Source organism: Eleutherodactylus coqui, chromosome 10 (genome assembly GCF_035609145.1).
Source record: "Eleutherodactylus coqui strain aEleCoq1 chromosome 10, aEleCoq1.hap1, whole genome shotgun sequence".
Classification (NCBI taxonomy): domain Eukaryota; kingdom Metazoa; phylum Chordata; class Amphibia; order Anura; family Eleutherodactylidae; genus Eleutherodactylus; species Eleutherodactylus coqui.
The window spans coordinates 132,002,205-132,026,356 of record NC_089846.1 but is presented as its reverse complement, the minus strand read 5'-3'; the positions used below and the strand labels follow the sequence as shown (position 1 = coordinate 132,026,356).

The 24,152-nt window shown below is 43.4% G+C and overlaps 1 protein-coding gene across 2 annotated transcripts in view; it reads right to left on the bottom strand.

The window, feature by feature from the left end:
* Positions 1-1,962: 1,962 nt before the first annotated feature.
* Positions 1,963-24,152, bottom strand: part of IL13RA1 (interleukin 13 receptor subunit alpha 1) — a 75,316-nt gene continuing 53,126 nt past the window's right edge. For both annotated transcript variants that reach the window (XM_066581862.1, XM_066581864.1), the window contains 8 exons: positions 23,151-23,268; positions 21,120-21,164; positions 18,827-19,011; positions 14,541-14,677; positions 11,161-11,308; positions 9,436-9,529; positions 5,233-5,296; positions 1,963-3,731 (listed from right to left, as the gene is read on the bottom strand). In XM_066581862.1, coding sequence (XP_066437959.1) covers positions 3,645-3,731; positions 5,233-5,296; positions 9,436-9,529; positions 11,161-11,308; positions 14,541-14,677; positions 18,827-19,011; positions 21,120-21,164; positions 23,151-23,268 — 878 coding nt within the window. In that variant the 3' untranslated portion in view covers positions 1,963-3,644. The remainder of the gene's footprint in view (positions 3,732-5,232; positions 5,297-9,435; positions 9,530-11,160; positions 11,309-14,540; positions 14,678-18,826; positions 19,012-21,119; positions 21,165-23,150; positions 23,269-24,152) is intronic.

Genomic DNA, 24,152 nt, shown 5'->3' with positions numbered 1-24,152 from the left:
TTAAATCTGAGCAAAAGATAAGAATACAATAAAATGTATAATAATGTATAGATTAGACATGTTAAAATCTTAAACAGTTGTATAAAAAAACTTGTGCCCATATATAAGAGCTACATATCAAAGTGTAACAAGAGGATCGTATCATTTTTCATATGTATCTCTTAGGTCCAAAATAAGTCCCTCAAATTAGTAGAAAAAGGTATTATCAGGGTTTGTGGAAGTGGATTGGTCTATAGGAATAACTGTAATACAATACAAATCACACTGGTGTACTGGGACACAATGTCTTGATGCACAGTCTTTAACCCTTCCCAATCCACTGTCTGACGTCTGAAGACATTATGATTTAAGGCTGTACAGCTCTGATGTTGGAAGACGTCCGCCGGGGTTCTCTTACTGTATATTGCCAGCCTCTCTGCTGTCGGAGCCTATCCAACGTGTCACCTCATGCAGTACTGGCTTTAGCCAGCAGATAGCGCTGTTGTATAACGGCAGAAAAAGAGTAAGCCCCCTAGGAAAACCAGGATACAAATTGGATTGGAAAGGGTTAAGACTCATCGGATTGGACCTGTGTTAGTTTATTCTGCTGCGCGGTGACTGAATTTTGCACTTAATGTAATGGAGATCAGAGCGCACAGTAATTATATATTACATAATCTTAGCTGCAGTTGATTAAGGATGTAATGGAGGAAGCGTTCTGTGTCATAGCTGAATAAAATAAGATGATGAGACAGGATCCTTGTGAGTAATACTGCTACAACACCAGCAATGTGTTTTCCTACATCTGTAGACCCCAGGTATAGGTGGAAACATATTCACAGAAGTAAGATTGACCTTTTGTAAATGTATATTGCATACCGATATGTTATATTTTTATGCCTGGCCTTAAGGCCGAATGCACACGACCGGGTCGCAGTCGGTAGGCGGAATTCGTCCCGGTGCCCGTCCAGTGATCCCCGCATACCTATCTGGATGCTTTTTCTTCTGTTCTGCGGATGTGCCGGCCGTGTGCATTGGGCCCTAAGAAGATGTTGATTCAGTAACAAAAGCACCTATTTACTAAGAAAAGTAATATTTTTGCAAATCCATTCTTGAAGTCAGTTTTCGGCAGTGCAAAATCCTCTTCTTAGGACTTAGGGACTAGAGATGAGCGAGCATACTCGCTAAGGACAATTACTCGATTGAGCATTGCCCTTAGCGAGTACCTGCCCGCTCGGGAGCGAAGATTCGGCTGCCGGCGGCGGGCGGGGAGTGGCGGGGGAGAGCGGGGAGGAACGGAGGGGAGATCTCTCTCTCTCTCTTCCCCCCGCTCCCCCCTGCTGACTGCCGCAACTCACCTGTCACCCGCTCCAACAGCCGAACCTTTGCTCCCAAGCGGGGAGATACTCGCTAAGGACAATGCTCGATCAAGCAATTGTCCTTAGCGAGTATGCTCGCTCATCTCTATTAGGGACCTTTCATACAGGACAGAACATGCCCTCCCGCAGTATATTCAGCACCAAAATCCGGAAAGCTAACTTGGGGATTTTGATGCAGAATTGAAAAGAGCAGAATCCTATCTGCAATTTTGCCAGTGTACCTGTGAGAGCAACGGGAGGAGGGCTGTAATACACAGCTGCACTCCCCTAAAACCTCTGGGATTGCAAAAAAAATTAACCCTTTCCAATCCAACTAGTATCCTGGTTTCCCTAGGGGGGCTTACTCTTTTCCTGCCGTTCTTTAACAGCGCTATATGCTGGCTAAAGCCAGTACTGCATGAGGTGGCACGTTGGATAGGCTCCGACAGCTGACACATCTTTTAGGAAATAAACTGAAACAAAATAGCAAGCACTACTATAGTCCTGCCAGTGTATATACGGGGTGCTACGGCTGTATCCACAGAATCAATAGCATAAAGAAAAAATGCTGCACAGTAAAAGTTGTGCACACCCAAGACAACTTCTATATTTTATTAACAAACCAGCTAAAAAAGCATGAAAGTACTTTACTAACACGTGTGTGGATATTTCCTGCAGTAACAATATAGTATTGTTACAGGTACAATGCAATTACAGGAGTCTGAAGGATGTATACATGTGACAACAGCATGCTTTCACGGAGGGATTTATTATATCCTTTGGGAAGAGAATAAAGCAAAATATAAAAAAAACACAAAATACAAACAATCGGAATACTTATCCCTTCTTAATGCTGCAATAAAAATTTTTTTACATTATACGTGTCAAGTAAAAAACATTTTAAAAATAATTTAAACAAGAACATATATTTCCCTGGGATTAGTTAAGAACAGTAAAAATTCAAACAGCGAACAGGAAGTCATCCAAAGTAAGTTACAAAAACATGTAAGTCCTTCTGTAATAGAAATGAACGAGGTACATTGTGTCATACAAGAGTTAGTCTGGACTTTCAGAACCCATCAAGTAAAAAAAGGTAAATTCCAAGTCTTCTTGAGAGATGTATATGATAAATCATAGGCTGTTCCTTAAGGGGGTTGCCTGAGTTGTAAGAACTCTGGACAACCCCTTCCCCATGCATTAAAATAACATAGTGATATACTCCCCTCCCCCGCTCCTGATGAGTCCCCCGCCGGTGCTCGGTACGCCGCTCCAGTCTCTGTTTAGAGCTGCAGTGACGCCCAGTTTACAATAGACCACGGAGCTCTGTTATTGGCTGCAGCCCGTCACATCCCGTAAACCAGGCAGGACTGCAGCCGGCGTGGGGCAAAGCAGGAGTGGGAAGAGAGGAGTATATCACGATTTGTTATTTTATTGCATTGGGATGGGGTTGTGCAGAGTTCTTACAGCTTGGACAACCCCTTTAAGAAAAAGTAACTTGGAAGTAGAATGGAATGTACTATACACAGACAGTTGGACACCGATGGATTCGATTACCATGAAATCTCATGTTATATAGATTGTATCTCCTTTGGGTTATCTCCTCATGTCATGAAGTGATGAGGCTGGTGAGACTGATCGAATAGTTGGCTAGAGTAGGTGGTAACTTTTTTTGGCATTTTTCTTCTCAGATCCATTTAATCAGCTTTTGTCAAGCATCTCCGTGCGTCAATACTCCACAAACACAAGCCCACACGACAATGTCTTGGTTTTATATCTATATCAGTGGCGTAACTATAGGGGATGCAGGGGATGCAGTTGCACCCGGGCCCAGGAGTCTTAGGGGACCCATAAGGCCTCTTCTCCATACAGGGAGCCCAGTACTATGAATAAAGCATTATAGTTGGGGGCCCTGTTACAGGTTTTGCATTGGGGCCCAGGAGCTTCAAGTTACGCCTCTGGTCTATATTATATACATACACTATATATACATAAGCTTCCGAGTGTTTCTTGTTCCGCATGGCCCATTATTCACTGCATTACTACAGTCTCTGCTTAGTTACACTCCTTCAGACGCTGCTTCCTGGTTCCGGAATGGCGCTCGCAGCATCCCGCGTTGAGCAGGTCCAGCAGTGGCATCAGCAGTCAGTGCTTAGCGAACTTCACAATATGGGTACTTTACACCAGCGGCACTTGGCTCAACATGGTTTCACTTCGAATAAAGCAACTGAAGTGTCCGCAGGTTTTCAAATTTTCCATTTCACCAAATGAAAAATCAAAAATAATCCACATGGAAAAAAATATTTGTCTTTAAGCCTCAATCAAAGACACCGGACTTATTTCTTCCTTCTCTGGTTTAATATAGAAATCTGCAGGTCTTTCATTCTTTAGCCAATGCTGATGAAGGAAAAGAAACAACACTGAAAGTATCCTGATGGTAAAGTTATGGTTTACCCCTTTCCAATCCACTGTCTGACGTCTGCCTACATTCTGATTGAAGCTTCTACAGCTCCAATGTCAGAAAACTTCCGACAAGGTATTCTTACCGTCTATTACCAGCCACTCCACTGTCGGAGCCTCTCTGGTGCACACACGCTGGCTTCACCAGCAGATGGCACCGTTGTATAACAGCCTTTTAGGAAACCCTGAATCCAAAATTGGATTGGAAGGGGTTAAATCAATTTTTTATTATCTATACTAATTTCAGTTATTGAAAAATAATACTTAAAGTGGTATTCCAGAACGCTTAACTACTGATGACCTATCCTCGATAGAGGCCCGCGTATGGGATCCCTGCCGAACCGCTGCAGTGCAGCAGGCCGGACGTCGTCATAGGTGGTCTGGGGAGGAAATGTAAGAGCTGGCTTCACTCCCACTGAAATCAATGCCTCGGATTATACTTCCTGCTCCTTATTACGGTCAGGGTCGGACATCGATTTAAAAAGATGACAAGTAATTTCTTCACATTTTTAACCCCTTAAGGACCAGGGTGTTTTGATTCTAAAGGACCAGACACTTTTTAGGGATTTTACCCATGTGGTGCTTTTACAGCCCTGTTATTTTTTTCTGCGTTGTTTTAGGGCTATTTTTAAAATATTTTTTTTCACTGACTTTTTTGCATTTTATTAGGGGTAAAAAGCCCCAAAATATTTTTTAATTAATAGTTTACTTTTAAAAATTAGTATATTTACGCTAAAATAAGCTACGGTAATGGGTTCCTCATTTTGTAACTTTTTAAAAAAATCTATAACCCCCATAAGTCCTCTTTTTTTTCATTTCTATTTTAACTGGGCCATCCATAGGAGCCAAGTGACAGGGTAAAACATACCCCTGTAGTCATAGTAGTCAATAACAGTGCTGATCTGAGTCATGTGATCACTGGGTCGAATAACGGAAGTGGTAATTCCGCTTCCTCTCTTCATTACATAGCGTTCTTTAAGCGCTATGTAGTCCGCAAGAGAGAAGGTAGAAGTGGTTTTTAACCACTTCTTCCTTCTCCTCTGGGTCTCCGGCTATGACTTACAGCCAAGGCCCTGACCTACTCATGCTAAATTTTTACTATTGGTCGGATTAAAGCCTGTAAATTTACCGCGCTTGGTCCTTATTGGGTTAAAAACAGTAATGGTCTGTGCAGTGCAGATCAGGTGCATAACTATACTGGACAGAGAAGACCCGGTCACACCTGGGCCCTGGAGCCATAAAGGGCCCATAAGCCTTCTTCCCCATATGAGGAGACCAGTGCTATGATTGAAGCAATATACTTGGGAACAGCTATTACAGATTTGGGATTGGAGCCCAGCAAAAAACCCATTCCTCTGGTGTCGATATCACATGGAAAATAATTTGTTCTAGAGTAGAGTAAATGATAAATAAGTGACTTTCGATCAGGCTTACTTACTTGTAGATCACTTTGGAACTTCTTTCCAGGGTGAGGAATTGGAGGTAAAAGCAAAATCTTCAATCTATGGAAATGGTGGATAATAAATATACATTAAATATATTTTTGTAGAATTTGTGTTGAAATATAACAAAAAACCTCTCCAGCAGCAAGAAATAACTTCTTATATCAGCAAATAGGTATGATCCATGCACCATTCATACTGTAGGTATTCTACAAGCACCCTTTACATTTTATGGGTTCTCTTACAGCATTATTTCCTGTGTGCCATGGGAGTATCTCCCGGCGGGGCATGCAGCAATACACAATGCATTGCTTACTTCCCCACACACTATCTTGGCCTGTATGCACCCGTGATACGCGCCAAGATAGTGCATGCTGCAATCTATTTTGTGTGCTGTGTGTGAGAGGCACAATTGAAATTAATGTAAAGTTTGTTACCGCTTATTACGCGTGCAATACACAGTAAAAAACTGTTAAATCCGGGGACAGTATGTATTTCCTAAACAAAAAACAAAACAAGATACACAGTTTTAAGCAAGTGTCAGCACCCCTTCGTAAAGGACATGGTTGCTGATTCTCAAAGGCATAACACAAACTCTGAAGGGAGAAAACTTTAATAGAACATATTTCTGAAAATGAATGAACCCACATGGTGATATGCTGATATGTATCATAATGCCAAATAATGAAACATAAAATCTGGCATGTGCAAACAGGAGCAAAGAAATCAAGGACCGGTGCATGAAGGGGTGTCCATACTGGCCCTGCTGAGTCTCAAAGCTACCGTTATTTCCTGAAAGTAAAACCTACCCCTAAAGTAAGCCCTACCCTGGATTTGGCGGGAGGTTTGAAATATAAGCCCACCCCCAAAAATAAGCCTTAGCTAAAGTACAATAAAAAAAATATCAATACTCACCTGGCCCGCGGCGTCTGAGTCCCTTGCGATGGTCCTGGGAGCTGTAGCAAGCTGAGATATCCTCTTCTTTCTGGTGATCGGGCTTTAAATACCCCACCTCCAGCAAAGTGAGCACTGTGATTGGATCGAGCGCCAGCCAATCAGAGCCAGCACTCGATCATTCACAGCCATTCAGTAAATGACATCACTGAATGGCTGTGACTGTCTCATCGAGCGCCAGCACTGATTGGCTGGAGCTCGACAGAATCACAGCGCTCACTTTGCTGGAGGCAGAGTATTCAAAGCCCTGTCACCAGAAAGAAGAGGATATCTCAGTGCGGAGGACACCACAGACTGACGCATCGCCGCCGGAGGCCAGCAGCGCCAGGCACCGGTATGTGGCGGAGCAGGTGAGTATAAGCCCCTCCTGAAAATAAGACACTGCATCTTTTGCGACAAACAATTAATATAAGACAGTGTCTTATTTTCAGGGAAACACAGTAGCAAGTGTCTTAGAAATAGGAAGCATACACTGCTGTAGAGCTAGTAATAGATATTACTGACTACTGAGATTAAGTCTGTTGGACCATGGGCAGACACTTTTTGAAAAGTGATGACTTTGTATTGTGAGGAATTAAAGCAACCTGGGAATAAAGCTTGACCTGGTGTGTACTTAAAGGGGTCGTCAAGTTCCTGGAAACCCCTTTTCAATAGGACCCCCAGTGTGAAAATAATCCCTCCGCGACTCCCGGGATCCACTGCAATCCCAGTGTTTGTTGTGGCAGATGGTGTCACAGGAAATCATGTGACCACTGCAGCCAATGAGAGGCTGCTACATCATGGTTTTGAAGTCCTGGCATCATGGCACTCAGCAGGGGCACAACTATAGGGGGTTGCAGAGGATGCGGTTACACCCAGGCCCACAAACTTTAGGGGGCCCATAAGGCCTCTCTTCTCTATATAGGGAGCCCAGTACTATGAATAAAGCATTATAGTTGGGGGCCCTGTTACAGGTTTTGCATTGGGGCCCAGAAGCTTCAGGTTATGTCTCTGGCACTTAGAGCTGCAGCGCTGGATCCAATCAGCCACGAGGGGTAAGTATCTCTGTTTATTATTTTCACATGGAGACTCCTATTGAAAAGGGGTTTTCCAAGACGTAGACAGCCCCTTTAAGTACACACCAGATTGTGTTTTCATTCCTCTCAATCTAAAGTCATCACTTTTCAAAAAGTGTCTACCCCCGGTCCAACAGATTTAATCTCAGCAGTCAGTAGTCTAGTAACTGAACATCCCCTTTGAAGAAAGCAGGATATTTTGCCCAACGTCTCGTTTATTAGTAATACCAACATGAAAGACACATTTCGAGACAATAATGCCTCTTCATCGGTGATGCTGGGTGGCACAGTCAAGTATACGGTACGAGTGGATGTTCCAGATATTATGACAGGAGGTGCAAAAGATGCCAAAGCAAAATTCTAAAAGTAACTTGGCAGAAGTAGAAGGAAGCAAGGAAGGAAGCAAGGAAAGAAGCAAGGAAAGAAGCAAGGAAAGAAGCAAGGAAAGAAGCAAGGAAAGAAGCAAGGAAAGAAGCAAGGAAGGAAGGAAAGAAGCAAGGAAGGAAGGAAGGAAGGAAGGAAAGAAGCAAGGAAGGAAGCAAGGAAGGAAGGAAGGAAAGAAGCAAGGAAAGAAGGAAAGAAAGAAGCAAGGAAGGAAGGAAGGAAAGAAGCAAGGAAGGAAAGAAAGAAGCAAGGAAGGAAGGAAGGAAAGAAGCAAGGAAAGAAGCAAGGAAGGAAGGAAGGAAGCAAGGAAAGAAGGAAGCAAGGAAAGAAGGAAGCAAGGAAGGAAGGAAGCAAGGAAAGAAGGAAGCAAGGAAAGAAGGAAGGAAGGAAAGAAGGAAGGAAGGAAAGAAGGAAGGAAAGAAGGAAAGAAGGAAAGAAGGAAGGAAGGAAGGAAGGAAGGAAGGAAAGAAAGAAAGGATAAATAAAATAAATAGGTAACAATGCATTAATCATATATACAGATCAAAGTAGATTCGTAAAGCTACTTGCACACAGATGGAAAAAAAGTTGCACCTGATACTCTTGAACGGAACTCCGATTGGACAGCACACGGGCATCCTGTCTGTGTGCTGGTCTATGTATGGGACCCACACATACACATGTGCTATTTTCATCCAATAATACGGAATAGGACATATTGCAATTTTTCTTTAACTCGAGCAAAAAGCCGCATTGTGCAGTATACCACTGCAGTTACAGCTAGTAACAGGGAGCGGAGGTACGCAGGCAGGGATTGTTACAGCAAAGAAGAGAAATCCGTATGCATGCCAATCAAGAACAGGGGTGTGCCTGGCGCGGCGCTGCAGGAAAATCTGACTCTTTTATGCAAAATTTGTGTCCTTTCATTTTATTAGAATACAGCATGGAAAAACTTCAAAAGCAGATTGTAAAAGAAGCGGGACGCGAATTACAAAACCAAATAACGAAAAATCTCAGTAGCGCTGTTGGAGGTTCACCATAGATTCCATTGCAAAGACTTGATGTCAGGTTCCCTTTAAGAATGATACGCTTTGTTTTAATTCGCTGGTATTTACTCGATCTGAGTTTTTGTAACTGTATGCATGACTCCGTATGTATGACCTCCCTACTCTGGCCTTTCCTTTTCTGTTTAACTTTATCATTTCCTTCCCCCTTATTCTTCTCTGCAGCTGCATTACTGATGAAGAGGACTCTGCACCTTGAAATGTGATTTTTTTGCTGGCTCACACAATCAGAGTAACAACAGAAGTTGGATTTATCCTCACATTTCCTGCATTCTTTGTTGGGAGGTTGTGCCATTCTTCATCCGTTCTCAGTTGTTTATTCTGTGTCTCTGCATGCCAACTAACAGTTGGGTGGTTATCTGGTTGGGCAACACCTCCATACTTGATGCACCACCACTATCCACGCCTACAGCCCTTGAGGCACCACTCCACCCAACTTTTTTGCCTCTTCATCTGCATCTCCTATCGTGAATGGTGATCCTGTGGTATCTACATAAGGGTGTCACTTTCATTATAAGCCCACCTATGATAGTGAGATGGCTGCTGAATAGTTGACTCTACACAACAAGACATGTCAGCCTATTAGGCTTAGTGGTCCGGGTGAAAACTGCAGGAACTGTAGAATTATTTGTACATACAAACACATGGAAAATAAAATAATATTATATATATATATAAAACATAAAAGTTTGTTTTAACCAATAGGTTATTTTGTGATGACACATTCTATTTAAAAAGAAAAGAAATAAGAGGTTTTTTTTACCTTTTCAGGTAGACAAGAAGGAGGATTACAAGGACAATAACAGCAGCGGGAATGAGGATAAGCGGCAAAATGGACGTTGTATTCTTGTTTTTGCCTGTTAAATGGTAAGAAGTAGCGAGGTTAGAAATCTATTGACCCTTTCCAATCTACTGTCTGACGTCTAAAGACATTATCATTTAAGGCTGTACAGCTCGGATGTTAGAAAACGTCCATTGGGGTTCTCTTACTGTATATTGCCAGCCTTTCTGCTGTCGGAGGCTATCCAATGTGTCACCTAATGCAGTACTGGCTTTAGCCTGCAGATAGCGCCATTGTGTAATGGCGGAAAAAGAGTAAGCCGCCTAGGAAAACCAGAATACAAATTGGATTGGAAAGGGTTAACTGCTAAAACTCTTGATGATGAGTGCATTGTGGTGAAGGCATGCAACAACCCAGTAAGTGACCCATATACCGTGCCTTCCTTCTCACCTACATAGACTGTTCCACTGATTTCTTCCCAGAATCACAGTTGTGCGGCGGTTTTCAGTAAACTACATAATAAGAGCGCTACATGTACTGACACTTTGTAATTAGACTTAAAATATATATATACTAAATGAGCCAGGTGAAGTGAATAACACCGATTACCTCATTACACTGCCACCTGTCAAGGGATGGAATATATTAGATAGCAAGTGAATAGTTAGTCTCTAAAGGGCCATTTACATGGGATGATTATCGAGCAAAGTTTGTTTAAACTATTCGTTTGAAGTTGACTGGTCGCCCCACTTTCAACCAGCATGGAAATCATCGCTGGCTTCACGCTGACTGTAAGCGATCCCCGCTCAGCGCTCTGTCAGTACGTGTTTTTTGCAGGATAAGCTGTAGTTTTTATTGGTACCCCTTTAGGCTTTTTAATCAGTTTTATTGCTTTATTTACTTTTACTTACACGTTTCACAAGACTGAATAAAATACGGTTTATATAACCATTGGGTCATTTTTATAACCCCGATCCTTGGAGCACGGAGTTCTTTTCCTCTTCCCCATTTGGCTACCTGTCTAAAGCCCACTGGACTCAAGCGAGCTTTCCCTCTCCGAGACGTCTCTTCAGATACCCTGGATATTGGACGGAGATCATTACCATAAGCGAACCAGGACACTAGGTTCCGGTAGGTTCCCACTCCATATGGGATTTCCCACCATGCACCAGGTGAGTGAATTCAGCACTATTAAACACTTTTACTACTTGAAATACAAGGCCCTGTTCTTATGTTTTAGGGCCATTTCAGACGACCGTATATCGGCTCAGTTTTCACGCCGAACCGATATACGGTGTCCTTGTTTGCAGAGGGAGGAGGATGGAAGAGCCAGGAGTAGGAACTGAGCTCCCGCCCCCTCTCCACTATTTGCAATAGGAGGGGGCGAGACAGGGGCGGAGCTAAGTACAGGTGCTTAGCTCCGCCCCTGTCCCGCCCCTCCTATTGCAAATAGTGGGAAGGGGTGGGAGCTCAGTTTCTGCTCCTGGCTCTTCCATCCTCCACCCCCTGCAGACAAGGACACCGTATATCGGCTGGGCGTGAAAAACGAGCCGATATACGGTCGTCTAAATAAGCCCTGAATCTGTTAATGACATAATGGTATTCAATCTACCAGATTGTTGCCCACTTGTCCGAAACCTTATCAGTGTCATGAAAATACACTTACTTGCCTTAGGAATGATTGGATACCTATAACTTGTACTTTACCTGGAACTATCCGCTCCTCACTCCAGTCGCTCCAATTTGAAATATCATTGACATACTTTGTAAAGCTTGCCCGTACTTTGACTTTCAGCGTGCCATCAGTGTGAGGGATGGTTATGTTCATACTATAGTTCTCCGTAGTTCGGTTTAACTAAAAACAGATATTAATAAATATAAAAACAATTACCTGAAAAGGAATTTACAAAAAAAAAAAGCAATAACTGAAGGGACAAAGAACCCATTTCTGTAAATCCTATTCTAATTATTCCCTATTCTTAATCAGGAATCGAGTGAGTTCTTAATTTACAGATATTTAATACACCTTAATGCAGCCAATGTGATAATATTTAGCAGTATGGCATCATGAGATAAACCGCTGACCTGAGCATTTATTTAATAAGTGGCGCTGAATCTTAAATGGGGAGAAGCAAAAGAAAAGGGCAAAGAAACAGGTATAAAGGGGATATACATGGGATTCGAATCATAGAATGGTAGAGTTGGAAGGGTCCTCCAGGGTCATCGGGTCCAACCCCATGCTCAGTGCAGGATCACTAAATCAGTGTTTCCCAGCTCCAGTCCTCAAGATGCCCCAACAAGTCATGTTTTCAGGGTTTCCTCAATATTACACAAGTGATGGAATAATGGTCAGTGCCACAGACATTGCCACAGGATATTACCATAGGATATCCTGAAACCATGACCTGTTGGGGCTTCTTGATGACTGGGGCTGGGAAACACTGCACTAAATCTTCCCAAACAGATGTGGGTCCAGCCTTTGTTTGAACACTTCCATTGAAGGAGAACTCCCCACCTCCCATGGTAACCTGTTCCACTCATTGATCACCCTCACTGTCTGATATCTAATCTGTGTCTCCTCCCTTTCAGTTTCATCCCATTGCTTCTAGTCTTTCCTTGTACAGATGAGAATAGGGCTGATCCCTCTGCACTGTGACAGCCCTTCAGATATTTGTAGACAGCTGTTAAGTCTCCTCTCAGCCATCTTTTTTGCAGATCCCTAAGGCCTCATCTCCACAGCAGGCACAGATTTTTCATGCAGTTTTCCGCAGTGGATGCACTGCGAGTCATCATTAAATTGATTTTTTTATTGCTTGCGGGAGATCACGGATTGCGTTTTCTTTCCGCACCGATGCACTGTGGCTCATCCACGCAGAAAAACTCCGCAGCAATTTATTATCCGTGCGTGGTATCTGCAAATCAAATAAAAACAAATCCGCAGGTGTTAAATGAAGTGCACATGACCAATGCTTCCTTATGCGTGGCTTGATTTGCAGATCTAATGCATGAGTGCCACACGTGGATTCCGCAAATTAAATCCGCCTGTGGGCATTGGGCCTTAACTGTTCCTCATAGGACATGGTTTGCAGACTGTTCACCATCCTGGTAGCTCTTCTCTGAACTTGCTCCAGTTTGGCATGCCCAGAACTGGACACAGTATTCCAGATGTGGTCTGACTAAGGAAGAGTAGAGGGGGATAATGACCTCACGTGATCTAGACTCTATGCTTCTCTTAATACATCCCAGAATTGCGTTTGCCTTTTTGGCTGCTGCATCACATTGTTGACTCATCTTCAGTCTATGATCTATTAGTATACCCAAGTCTTTTTCACATGTGCTGCTTAGCCCAATGCCTCCCATTCTGTATGTGCTTTTTTAAACTTTTCTTGCCCAGATGTAGGACTTTGCATTTCTTCCTGTTAAATACCATCCTGTTAGTCTCCGCCCACTGCTCAAGCTTGTCTAGATCTTTTTGAATATACTCTCTTCCCTAGTGTTAGCTACCCCTCATAGCTTTGTGTCGTTGGCAAATTTGATCAGTTTCCCCTCATTTCCGTTATCTAGATCATTTATAAAAATGTTGTACACCACTGGGCCCAGGACTGAGCTTTGTGGTACCCCACTTGCCACAATTCTTCCAATTGGATGTGCAGCCATTTATGACCACTCCACCTCCCCTCATTCATGAGCATCCATTCAAAATGTCGTCTAATATGCACAACGTAACATATACACTGTGTCATAGAAACAAATAGGTTTCAAATAGGTTTATGTGTTGTCTGGGAGTTTAAAATTGCATTAAAGGGGATTATCTAAGTTGCAACATCTTGGTACAGCCTCTTCCCCCGTGAGTAGGAAAAACAGTCAATACTCATCTCTACCCTCTCCTGCTGTGTGCAATGCTGCTGCTTGGTCCCTCGCTCCGGTCTGTGTTTATAGGGGTACTCCTGCCTGGTTTATGGGAGGTCACAGGGGCTGCAGCCAACAACAGATCTCAGCAATTGACTGATTTCAGAATTGCTTTTTAATTATTTAAGACCTGCTTTCTCTGACTGCTTTCTTGTTGAGTTGCATGTTCAGAGCTCAGTGAGCATTGCCTGTGACGTATGTAGTAGTATAGTATGTAGAATATATATGAAATAAGATTTTATTAGTAGCGGCAGAGTTCTACTGAAGCTAAGCTGCCACACTGATGCATTTGAGGGAATAATTGGGAGCCCCCCCCCACACCACCACCACCACCACAAGATTAACCCAACACTATGGGGAGGCGCACCAGCAGCCAGTAAGCAACCAGATTTTGCATCATGCCAACATTGCTCCATGACAGGCGAGTGCCCCTCTGGCTAAGTATTGACTAGACCCCACCACAAGTGGCCAGAGAACCATGCTCTGGGATGACCCACTCACACACTACCTGAGGGACCTATAACATTGCTCAAATTCCCTGAACAGCCTGCTGTTAAAGTGAAGAACTGTGTTTAAAAGAGTTGTGTTCATTCTGCAGCTTTCTTCTGAGAGTTCAGAGACTGCACCCATTCTGTGGGAACAAGATGCCTTGTACCTCTCCTGAAGTAGCAGCTAAGATCTGTGTACATAGAAGACTTCTTGTCTCTACCATCATCCCGAGTCTAGAACATGCCTGACAGCGAATCCAGCTCCCCCATCACAGGTCCACAAAGGTCTCCAACTCACGAACATGACTATGTTCACATCTGCGCCAAAGGTTCCTTTCAGAACCTCTGAAAATCCAAAACAATATAATGAAGCACACTATGCTATTTCATTTGAGAAAATGTCAGACAGCATAAGGGAAGCTGGACAGGCCTCATTATAGTCTATAGGGGCCATCCGGTGCCGCTTGTTTCTGTCATTTGACGGATCTAACGTTCTGTTTTTCTGTTCCTATGATGTAACAGATTAACAGAAAGCTAAAGGGTGATGTGAACATAGCCTTAGTGGAAGAAAAGCTATTGTTCTTCTCACTAGTTGTAATAAGAAATCCTATTAATATCTTCAATTATATTTCAATTTTATATATGTTTATTACCTAAAGAACAACAGTTTTAATGGTAAAAATAGGTTACCTCAATTGGCCATTTATCAGAGGACACGTGAACCTCAAAATTGAGGTTCTTGAGAGGTGGTGACATAGTCCAGTTTACATACAGAATGCCATTTATGACTTCAGACACATACATTATTGTTGGACTCTTGGGCTTTGCTGTAATGAAGAAAGTCAACATTAATACCAATTTAGAGAACGCCGTTCTTCTCAGACTTCAAAAATAAAAGAACTTCAAGTAAAAGGAAACCAATGTGGCTCGACAAGACGGTAAGAGGCAATGAATGAAAAAAAGAAAGCATTCAAACTACTAAAGCAAGAAGGCAGCGAGAAAGCATTAAAATCATACAGGGAAAAAAAACAAAGTATGCAAAGGAAAGATCAAAATTGCTAAGGAGGAGGCAGAAAGACTGATTGCCAAAGAGAGCAAAAAACAACCCGAAACTATTCTTTAATTATATTAAAAGTAAAAGGATTTGCACTGAGAGCACTAACCCTTTAACAAATAATGCAGGGGAAATCATAGAAGACGACAGGGGGAAGGCAAACCTATTAAATAGTTTCTTTTCAAGTGTATTCACGAACGAAAAGGAAATGTCACATGAGATTCAGCGGAATAAAATGAACCCTGCACAAAATATTACATACCTAACACAGGAGGAAGTGCGGAACCAGTTAAAGAAGATTAAAATTGATAAATCACCAGGCCCAGATGGAATGCAGCCAAGGGTTCTAAGGGAACTAAGTAATGTGATAGCTAGACTGCTATTTCTTATATTTGTGGATACTATCAAGACCGGGGTTGTACCACTGGATTGGCGCATTGCCAATGTAGTTCTAATATACCAAAATAGGGCCAAAAGAGAGCCTGGTAACTACAGGCCGGTAAGTCTCACTTCAGTAACTGGAAAAATATTCAAGGGGTTGCTGAGAGACACCATCAAAGAACACCTCAAGGAGAACAGCGGAATAACTCCTCACCAGCATGGGTTCATGAAGGGTCGCTCATGTCAGACAAATCTGTTCAGCTTTCACGATGAAGTAAGCTCTAGGCTGGACCTGGGAGAGTCTATTGATCTCGTATATCTGGACTTCTCTAAAGCATTTGACACCGTGCCGCATAAAAGGCTGATATATAAAATGAGACAGCTCGGATTGGGTGAAAACGTGGGCATCTGGGTAAAGAATTGGCTCAGAGATAGAAAGCAGAGGGTGGTAATAAATGGTTCGCACTCTGATTGGGCCCCCGTCGCTAGCGGGGGGCCACAGGGTTCAGTATTAGGCCTCATTCTGTTCAATATATTTATCAACTACCTGATAGAGGGGCTGTACAGTAAAATATCAATATTTGCAGATGACACAAAATTATACAAGATAATCAATGCAACGGAGGACAATGTGCGGCTACAAACTGACCTGGATAAGCTGGGGGCTTGGGCAGAAAATGGTAAATGAAGTTCAATGTTTATAAATGTAAGGTTATGCACATGGGCAGGGGAAACGGATGTCACAATATACACTAAATGGGGTACAGCTAGGGAAAGGTGATATGGAAAAAGACCTGCGGGTACTAGTGGATTGTAGATTAAACTGGAGTAACCAATGCCAGTCAGCTGCTGCAAAAGCTAATAGAGTCTTGGGGTGCATTAAAAGAGGTATAGGGGCGAGGAATGAGAACATTATCCTCCTACTATATAAGGCACTTGTCAGGCCTCACATGGAATACTGTGTACAGTTCTGAACACCGATGCTCAGGAAGGATGTTGCAGTGCTTGAGGGGGTTCAAAGAAGGGCAACTAAACTAATACATGGAATGAAGGGACTGGGATACCCAGAGAGGCTATCCAAATTGGGATTATTCACCCTGGAAAAAAGACGGCTAAGGGGCGACCAAATAACCATATATAAATACTTTTAGGGGACAATACAAGGATCTCTCTCACAATCTGTTCATACCTAGGACTGTGACGGTAACGAGAGGGCATCCGCTACGTCTAGAAGAAAGCAGGTTTCATCACCAACACAGAAAAGGGTTCTTTACTGTAAGAGCAGTGAGCCTGTGGAACTCTGCCTGAGGATGTGGTGATGGCAAAATCCTTAGAGGAGTTTAAGAGGGACTAGATGTCTTTGTAGAGCGGAAGGATATTACAGGATATAGACATTAGGTGACCAGCGGGTTGTTGATCCGGATTTACAGACAGGTAGGAACTATTAGAGGTTGATCCAGGGATTAGTCTGACTGCCATTAGGTAGTCGGTTAGGAATCTTACCCCCAAAAGGGCTAATTGGCTTCTGCTCTTGGGGTTTTTTGCCTTCCTCTAGATCAACAAGGAGGTTAAACAGGCTGAACTAGATGGACATTGTCTTCATTCGGCCTTACATACTATGTTACTATGTTCAGAAACTATGATTTTAGACCTCAACTTATTGGGTTTACTCTATGGATGTACATTTCCACAGATTATCAGTGAATCCCGATAGTGAAAACAAAACCATTGAAATTAATGGTTTTCTCTCGTCCCGTCATGCGGCCATGATTTTCACGGCTGCATAACAGGACTAAAACTCACAAATGCGTTTAAGTCCTTACACACACACACAAACTTTTTTGATTGCATCATTTTTACCCTGAAAAACACATGTAAAAAGCCAATGTACTTTTCACCGGTACATGTAATTTTAGGGAGGATTTTAGGGTGGCTTTTTTTTTTCTTTAATACAAACATATTTCACGTGCGTTTTTTAGTTAGCCTTTTTAAGCCAACTCTAAAGCCTGCTACAAAAGGACACCACTGACCCCAAAACCACATGACAATGAGAAGAAAATGCCCCAAAAATGCACTTCCTGTAGCGTGTCTTGTAGTCCCATGGGCGTATAGCCGCAGGGACTTTTACTGCGCTGGCGCAGGGGGTGTGCTTTGGCACCGCACAGGTTAATAGTTAAGCTGGGTAAGGTGAGCAGAGAGCTCCATTTTGGCCTCGTCGCCTGCCGGGGTCTAGGGCAGTTACCTTCTGGCTGGCCAGGGAGGGTCCGTTTCCTCTTCCTGGGGCATTTAGCTTCCTGGGTGGAAGTAGGCAGGCTGATCAGACGGAAGTGGGGCAAGCAGCATGCCGACGGCTACTCCTATTGGCTGCTGTACATGCTGGAGTAGGAAAGGGGCGAACACCATTTAAGCACCCAGCAGAGGGTAATAGCCCTCTTCTCTGCTGGAGAGAATCGCCCACCCACCTACCCTTTCCTTTTCCTTTGAAACAGTAAATTTGGGGATGAAAATGTTTCAGGTTTTGAGCTTGTCACAGCTGTGGATATAAAATTGGTGACCTACTGCCATATTTCTAGTGGGCAACAGGTCCATACCAGTTCATTGGTATACATGGTTGATAAAGTTATATTTATGCTAAGCTGTGACCGACCCCGAGTCAACCCAACATGTAAAAGAATGCCAATAAAGAGATGGAAAATCGGCATTTGAGGCTAGTAGAAATAAAACAGTTCATTTATTCAAACTGCCAGGTATCAGTGTCCGTTTTATTCATGATCACTTATGTTATGTTCCCCTGCCTACACCTCTCCCCCATGTTGGTCACAGGTCAGTTTTGTTGTCAGTGCAGTCTCATTATTCCCTATTGACCTTACTTGCAGCAAAAAAAGCTGATACAATGTGGGATTTTTCTAAAAAAAGTGAAGTGTGAAAATGCCCTTAGTGGGAAAAAAGAAATGGGGTATATCTCAGAACCCTTATCTTGTTTATACCCCATTATACTGGGCAGGTACAAAGTAGGACATTTACTAGACTACTGCAACAGACGTTGAAATAATTGCATGAAGTGAAATGAAGCAACCAATCAAGTTTTTGCATTTATATTCCTCGGCAACTCTTGAAAATGAGAGCTGAAATCTGATTGGTTACTATGGGAATTGTTGCCGTATTGCTGCACAGAACGGCTGTCTGCATGAGGTTTCCAAAAATTGGATCGTTACTAGTGATGAGCGAGCATTGCCCTTAGCGAGTACCTGCCCGCTCGAGAGAAAAGGTTCGGGTGCCGGCGGCAGGCAGGGAGCTGCGGGGGAGAGCGGAGAGGAACCGAGGGGAGATCTCTCTCCCTCTCTCCCCCCCTGCTGACTGCCGCAGCTCACCGCTCCCCCGCGCCGGCACCCGAACCTTTTCTCTCGAGCGGGCAGGTACTCGCTAAGGGCAATGCTCGCTCGAGCAATTGCCCTTAGCGAGTATGCTTGCTCGTCTCTAATCGTTACCTTGCATGTAATAATCATCATAGCCATTTCCATCGACTTGAAATAACACTTACCTATTTCACGAGCTCTTGCATAGAGCAAGGAAGGTCTTACAGTGTATGACGTGTCGGTGACCACAAACAGTAGATACTTAGAACCTGCAGATTCCTTATAGTATGGGAATTTGCATCCTAAATACAATCCATCAGAAGGAAAATTATCCTGACATTCGTTTCCGGTGCGTAATAAATCCTGAAGCCTGAAAATGCAAATAAGCAACTTTTTGGTTTACAAATGTATGTAACACATGAAGAAGCTAACGCTCCATTACTGTAGAACCAGGTGGGGATCGCAGGTTGTGTACAGCCAAGATAGAAATAAGAGTGGACAATTCTGCTCTGGCTGACAACTCATCATCTGATGATAGATCCCACTGCTTTCAGATGCTAATAAAGTCAAGAGAACCACCGGTCATCATCCATTCCATATATGCCAACTGCCTTCTCCAGCTGAAGGTCCTCCTTTTACGCCAAAGTGATCTGCACATACTTTGAGCGGATGTAGATTTGCATCTAGAAATTTGCAACTTTTATTACAGTATTTAATACATTTTATCCTAAAGGAAATCTGTGACCTACTTTTATCCATATGAGCTAAGCTTATGGGCTGAGAGTAGGTGACCTGTGGAATCTAGGGATCCAAGTTTTAGAATTACCTTCCCTGTCGTTCCCCTGGTGTCAGTCCTGGAAGCCGCTGCTCAATGCAATGAAGGGTGCTGCTAAGTAATCCATTCATTCTAATTTTATAACGGGCGGACTACTTATAAGCACCGCTCAATGCATTGAGAAGAGGCTTCCAGCACTGGAACCCGAGGAACGATGGGGAAGGTAATTATAAAACTTCAGTCCTCGGACGCAGCAGGTCACCTACTTTCAGCCCATAAGCTTAGCTGAAAGTAGGTGAGAGATTCCCTTTAACTATTATTATGGAGACCATTCCCACTTGTCAAGTTTGACAAGTGATGAAAAATGTCACAAAAATGTTGCTCACCATATACTTTGGTTCAACTGACTAAATAACAGCCATTATCTGATTAGTAAATACAAGGCAGAGCTTTCTCCAGTGATTTTCTAGTCACTGGGAGGACAGATGATAAAACAGATTACATTAGTTCTAATGGCTTGCATTGACTTCACTGTAATGGAAACAGATAAACAAAATATACTTTGACACAGTGGCGTAGCTACAGGCTTATGGGCCTCCCTATTGTCCTACCCGAACACTCCACATACACACAGCTACTTTCCTTGGCTACCAGCCATGGTTCACCCCCAAATATACATAAACACATTATACATATTCAGACAGCATATCTACGATACAACCTTTATTAAACGGCAGCCTACATACAGAGGCCCAGCTCTAGTAACTTCTATATAATGCAGTCCCCCTGTGTCCCTAAAGCCCCCGTGCCCCTATATACTAAAAGAGCCCCCTCTGTGTCGTTACATAGTAATAAAGTCCTTGTGGCCCTATATAGTAACAGAGACCCCTCTGTGCCCCCATACTGAAAGCCACCCTGTGGTTCTATAAACTAATAGAGCCCCTTGTGCCACAGTACCCCCTGCTTAGCCAGATGAGGGGGGGGGGGGCAAGCCCATTAAAGTTAGGGGCCAGGTCACAACTGCGACCCCTATTGCTACGCCACTGCTTTGACTTATTGGACTTGTATCAGTTCTCACAGTGATTTTTTTACCATTTGTCAGATTACTGAAACTGCATCAGTTATTAGCCTGGGTTCCCACTCAGCGGAATCCCGACGGAAATCTCGTGGTTTGGCCGCAGCAAAAAACCACGAGATTTCCGCTGAGAGAAGCGCTGCTTCAAAACCCGTGGCACTTAGCCGCGCGTTTTGAAGCGGCCCGGCCGCTCGCTCTTCTGCTGCGGCCGGCGCTCCCATAGAGGAGAGCGCGGCCGCAGCGGAGGAAGAAAAAGAATGAGCATGCTGCGGCCGGCTAATCCGCACCGCAGTGCCGGCTTTGCCGGGGCGGATTTGCCCTCCCGTGTGGACGAGATTTCTGAGAAATCTCATCCACATGGTTGGCTAAGCCCGGGATTAGATTTCCGTGGCAAATCCGCCCAGTGTGAACCCAGACGTACTATATTTTGCATCATATGGGCAGGAATGCAAAACTGAACTGGTCATAATGCACCAGTCTCTTATAAGAGGGTATTGAGACCTAGAGTCTGGTACTACAGTTCATCTCCATTCGCTTGAACCGTTGGGTCGTCTTTGCCTGCAGAACTGCTGACAAACTAATTAAGTGACATTTTTTGGCACAAAAACATAAGCCACGGTCCACTTACTGTGCTGATGCAGGCGGTGCAGGTCTAGAGTTTTCATCTTGTTCCCTGCATTAAAAGAAATAACAAAATTGAGTACATGCAATAGATTTGTATCTTGGTGATTCATTCTTCATGCTCCTGTGTAAAAAAAGGAAATTCACTGTATTTCCCTGTCTTTCTGATTATTATAGATCACTGCAAAACCACAATGGTGTTCCAGCCCATTCCACTGTCCTTCTGTGGCCTCCAACTCACCTCCAAATCTCATATCAAGACAAATCCCGACTGACATGTAGTTACTTTCCTGCAAGTGAGTTAAATTCTAGCTAGAAATTAATGTATTAATTAGACATCTGACATTTGTCAGCTGAATGCATGAATGTGAATGAGTGCCATGCAATACCACGCTTCTCCTGCAGTGGCCACTCTGTATCCCCTTGCTATAATAGTTGGACTTGTAGCGATCATTCTTCAAATGTGAGAACTTATTGATTAAAAATGTTGAATATTTGACAGACTACCCATGTGATTTTTACATCTTTTCTTCCTATATATAGAGCATTACTAGTAATTATTAGGAAGTTATAGTACCAGTGTTTCTGGTGGCGCAATGTGCCACTTACGAATATAATATAGTGAAAGTTATTGGAGTTGTAAGCACATGGCTGCTGTTTTAGGACCTGTGATGATGTCACTGCCATTGCATCTCTAGGGTGTTTGATAGATAATAGATAGCTCTGCAAGTCACAGACACACACAGCTCTGCTACATGCACATCACACACACAGCTCTGCTACATGCACCTCACACACACAGCTCTGCTACATGCACAACACACACACAGCTCTGCTACATGCACGTCACACACACAGCTCTGCTACATGCACGTCACACACACAGCTCTGCTACATGCACGTCACACACACAGCTCTGCTACATGCACGTCACACACACAGCTCTGCTACATGCACGTCACACACACAGCTCTGCTACATGCACGTCACACACACAGCTCTGCTACATGCACGTCACACACACAGCTCTGCTACATGCACGTCACACACACAGCTCTGCTACATGCACGTCACACACACAGCTCTGCTACATGCACGTCACACACACAGCTCTGCTACATGCACCTCACACACACAGCTCTGCTACATGCACCTCACACACACAGCTCTGCTACATGCACCTCACACACACAGCTCTGCTACATGCACGACACACACAGCTCTGCTACATGCACGACACACACACAGCTCTGCTACATGCACGACACACACACAGCTCTGCTACATGCACGACACACACACAGCTCTGCTACATGCACGACACACACACACACACATACACAGCACTACTCTATGTACATCACATACAGCTCTGCTACATACATTCTTCATCCCATACAATAGGGATCACAAGCAGCACAGCAGAGTCCTGCACACACTGATCACACCCAGGTCCTGTGACCCCGGAATCCTCCCATAAAAGTCATTGATCACGTGACCTTTATCATCACAGGTGTGCGACATCAACACAGGTGCTGTAAAAGCAATGTTTTGGCCCGCACCTAGCTTTTATAAAGCTTGATAAAGGCCAGAAGCGGGCCGAAATGTTGCTTTTTATGACATTATAAAGATGCATCTACGGATGTAGCTATTTGAAACAAGAAGATTCCCGTGTGCTGCTTGCACAATCTTCTCTTGCTATTAGTGCAGATTTTGACGCAGATTCGCAGCAGACTTCACTCCTTCAATTGAAACGGTGAAATCAGTTCTGATCACTCTGATAACTGCAACCAAAGCAGAGGCAGCTATTAACCGCCTGTTATGAGTGTTTCAGCCGCTCTGGGGTATGCGACCGCTGGCGAAATGAGGTACATAAATTTCGGTCACTGCTGCACAGAGTTCAGCAAAGCAGCAACGGAAATTTACAGTCAGCAGTCACAAAGTGGTTAACGTAACTGTTACATTACAAGTTATGCTAACTCTTACAAGTTGGTTATGTGATGGATGACATAATGCATGAATGAATCCTGATACTCACCAATAATACAATCTATATTGCCCGTTGGGTGGATTGTCTGTGGGCTGCCATGTGCAGCTTATATATTCCATATAGTACCAAACACAGATGAAGTTTTTCACTGATGTTTTTTCATTACCTGTAATTCAGTGCAGGTAATTACTGATCAATAACAAGTGATATGAAATGGTGATCATTACTGCCATCTCTGTGCTGCTTTATACCACCATACAGTATTTTAATGCCAGTGCTTGGCGTGGCTGATGGTCTTAAAGGTGCTTTTATATGGAACAATTATCATTAAAAAAAAAAAAACCTAAAAAAAAAAAACCGCTCAAACAAAAGTGAACGATAATCCTTTGGTCTAAACGCAACCAACTACGAATTATAATCGTTCACTTTTCATTCGTCTTTCAGGTTATGCAGGCATAAAAATCATCGTTGACTTTTTCACTTATCATTCAGTTTAAACAGCGATTAGTCAGTCCTTCTCAATCACTTATACAGCGAATGTGAAAGACCGTTTGAACGCGCCAATGATGTATCTGCCTGTCTAAACAGGGTGAACAGGTAAGCGGTGATGTCACTCACTCTATCAAACATTAAATCGGCTTGTCTAATAGGACCCTTGTTAAGTTGTGTGCAAAAATGTTACAAATATTTGCGCAAATATGTACTTGTGTAAAGAGAATTGCAACTTTTCTCCTTCCTACGCCTGCCCTGACACTTTATCGAAAAGCGGGTAAGGCTTGTCAGGAGGGGGCCCCTCCACACCGGACCGACAGATTGATGTATAATTTACAATAAAAACTGGTGTAAATTATATCAGAAATGTCCGCAATGTTGGAACAGACAGCAAAAGAAGGAAGCGGGATGGGGCAGCGCTTGGCTCTGCCTCCGACCTTCCCCCTCCCATTGCAATCAGCCGGAGGGGAGGAGAGAAGAGGGAGGGAATTTAGCAATCACGCTGCTAAATTCCCTCCTACTTCCGTTCTCCAGCTGCTGCCATTGGCTCCCATAGGA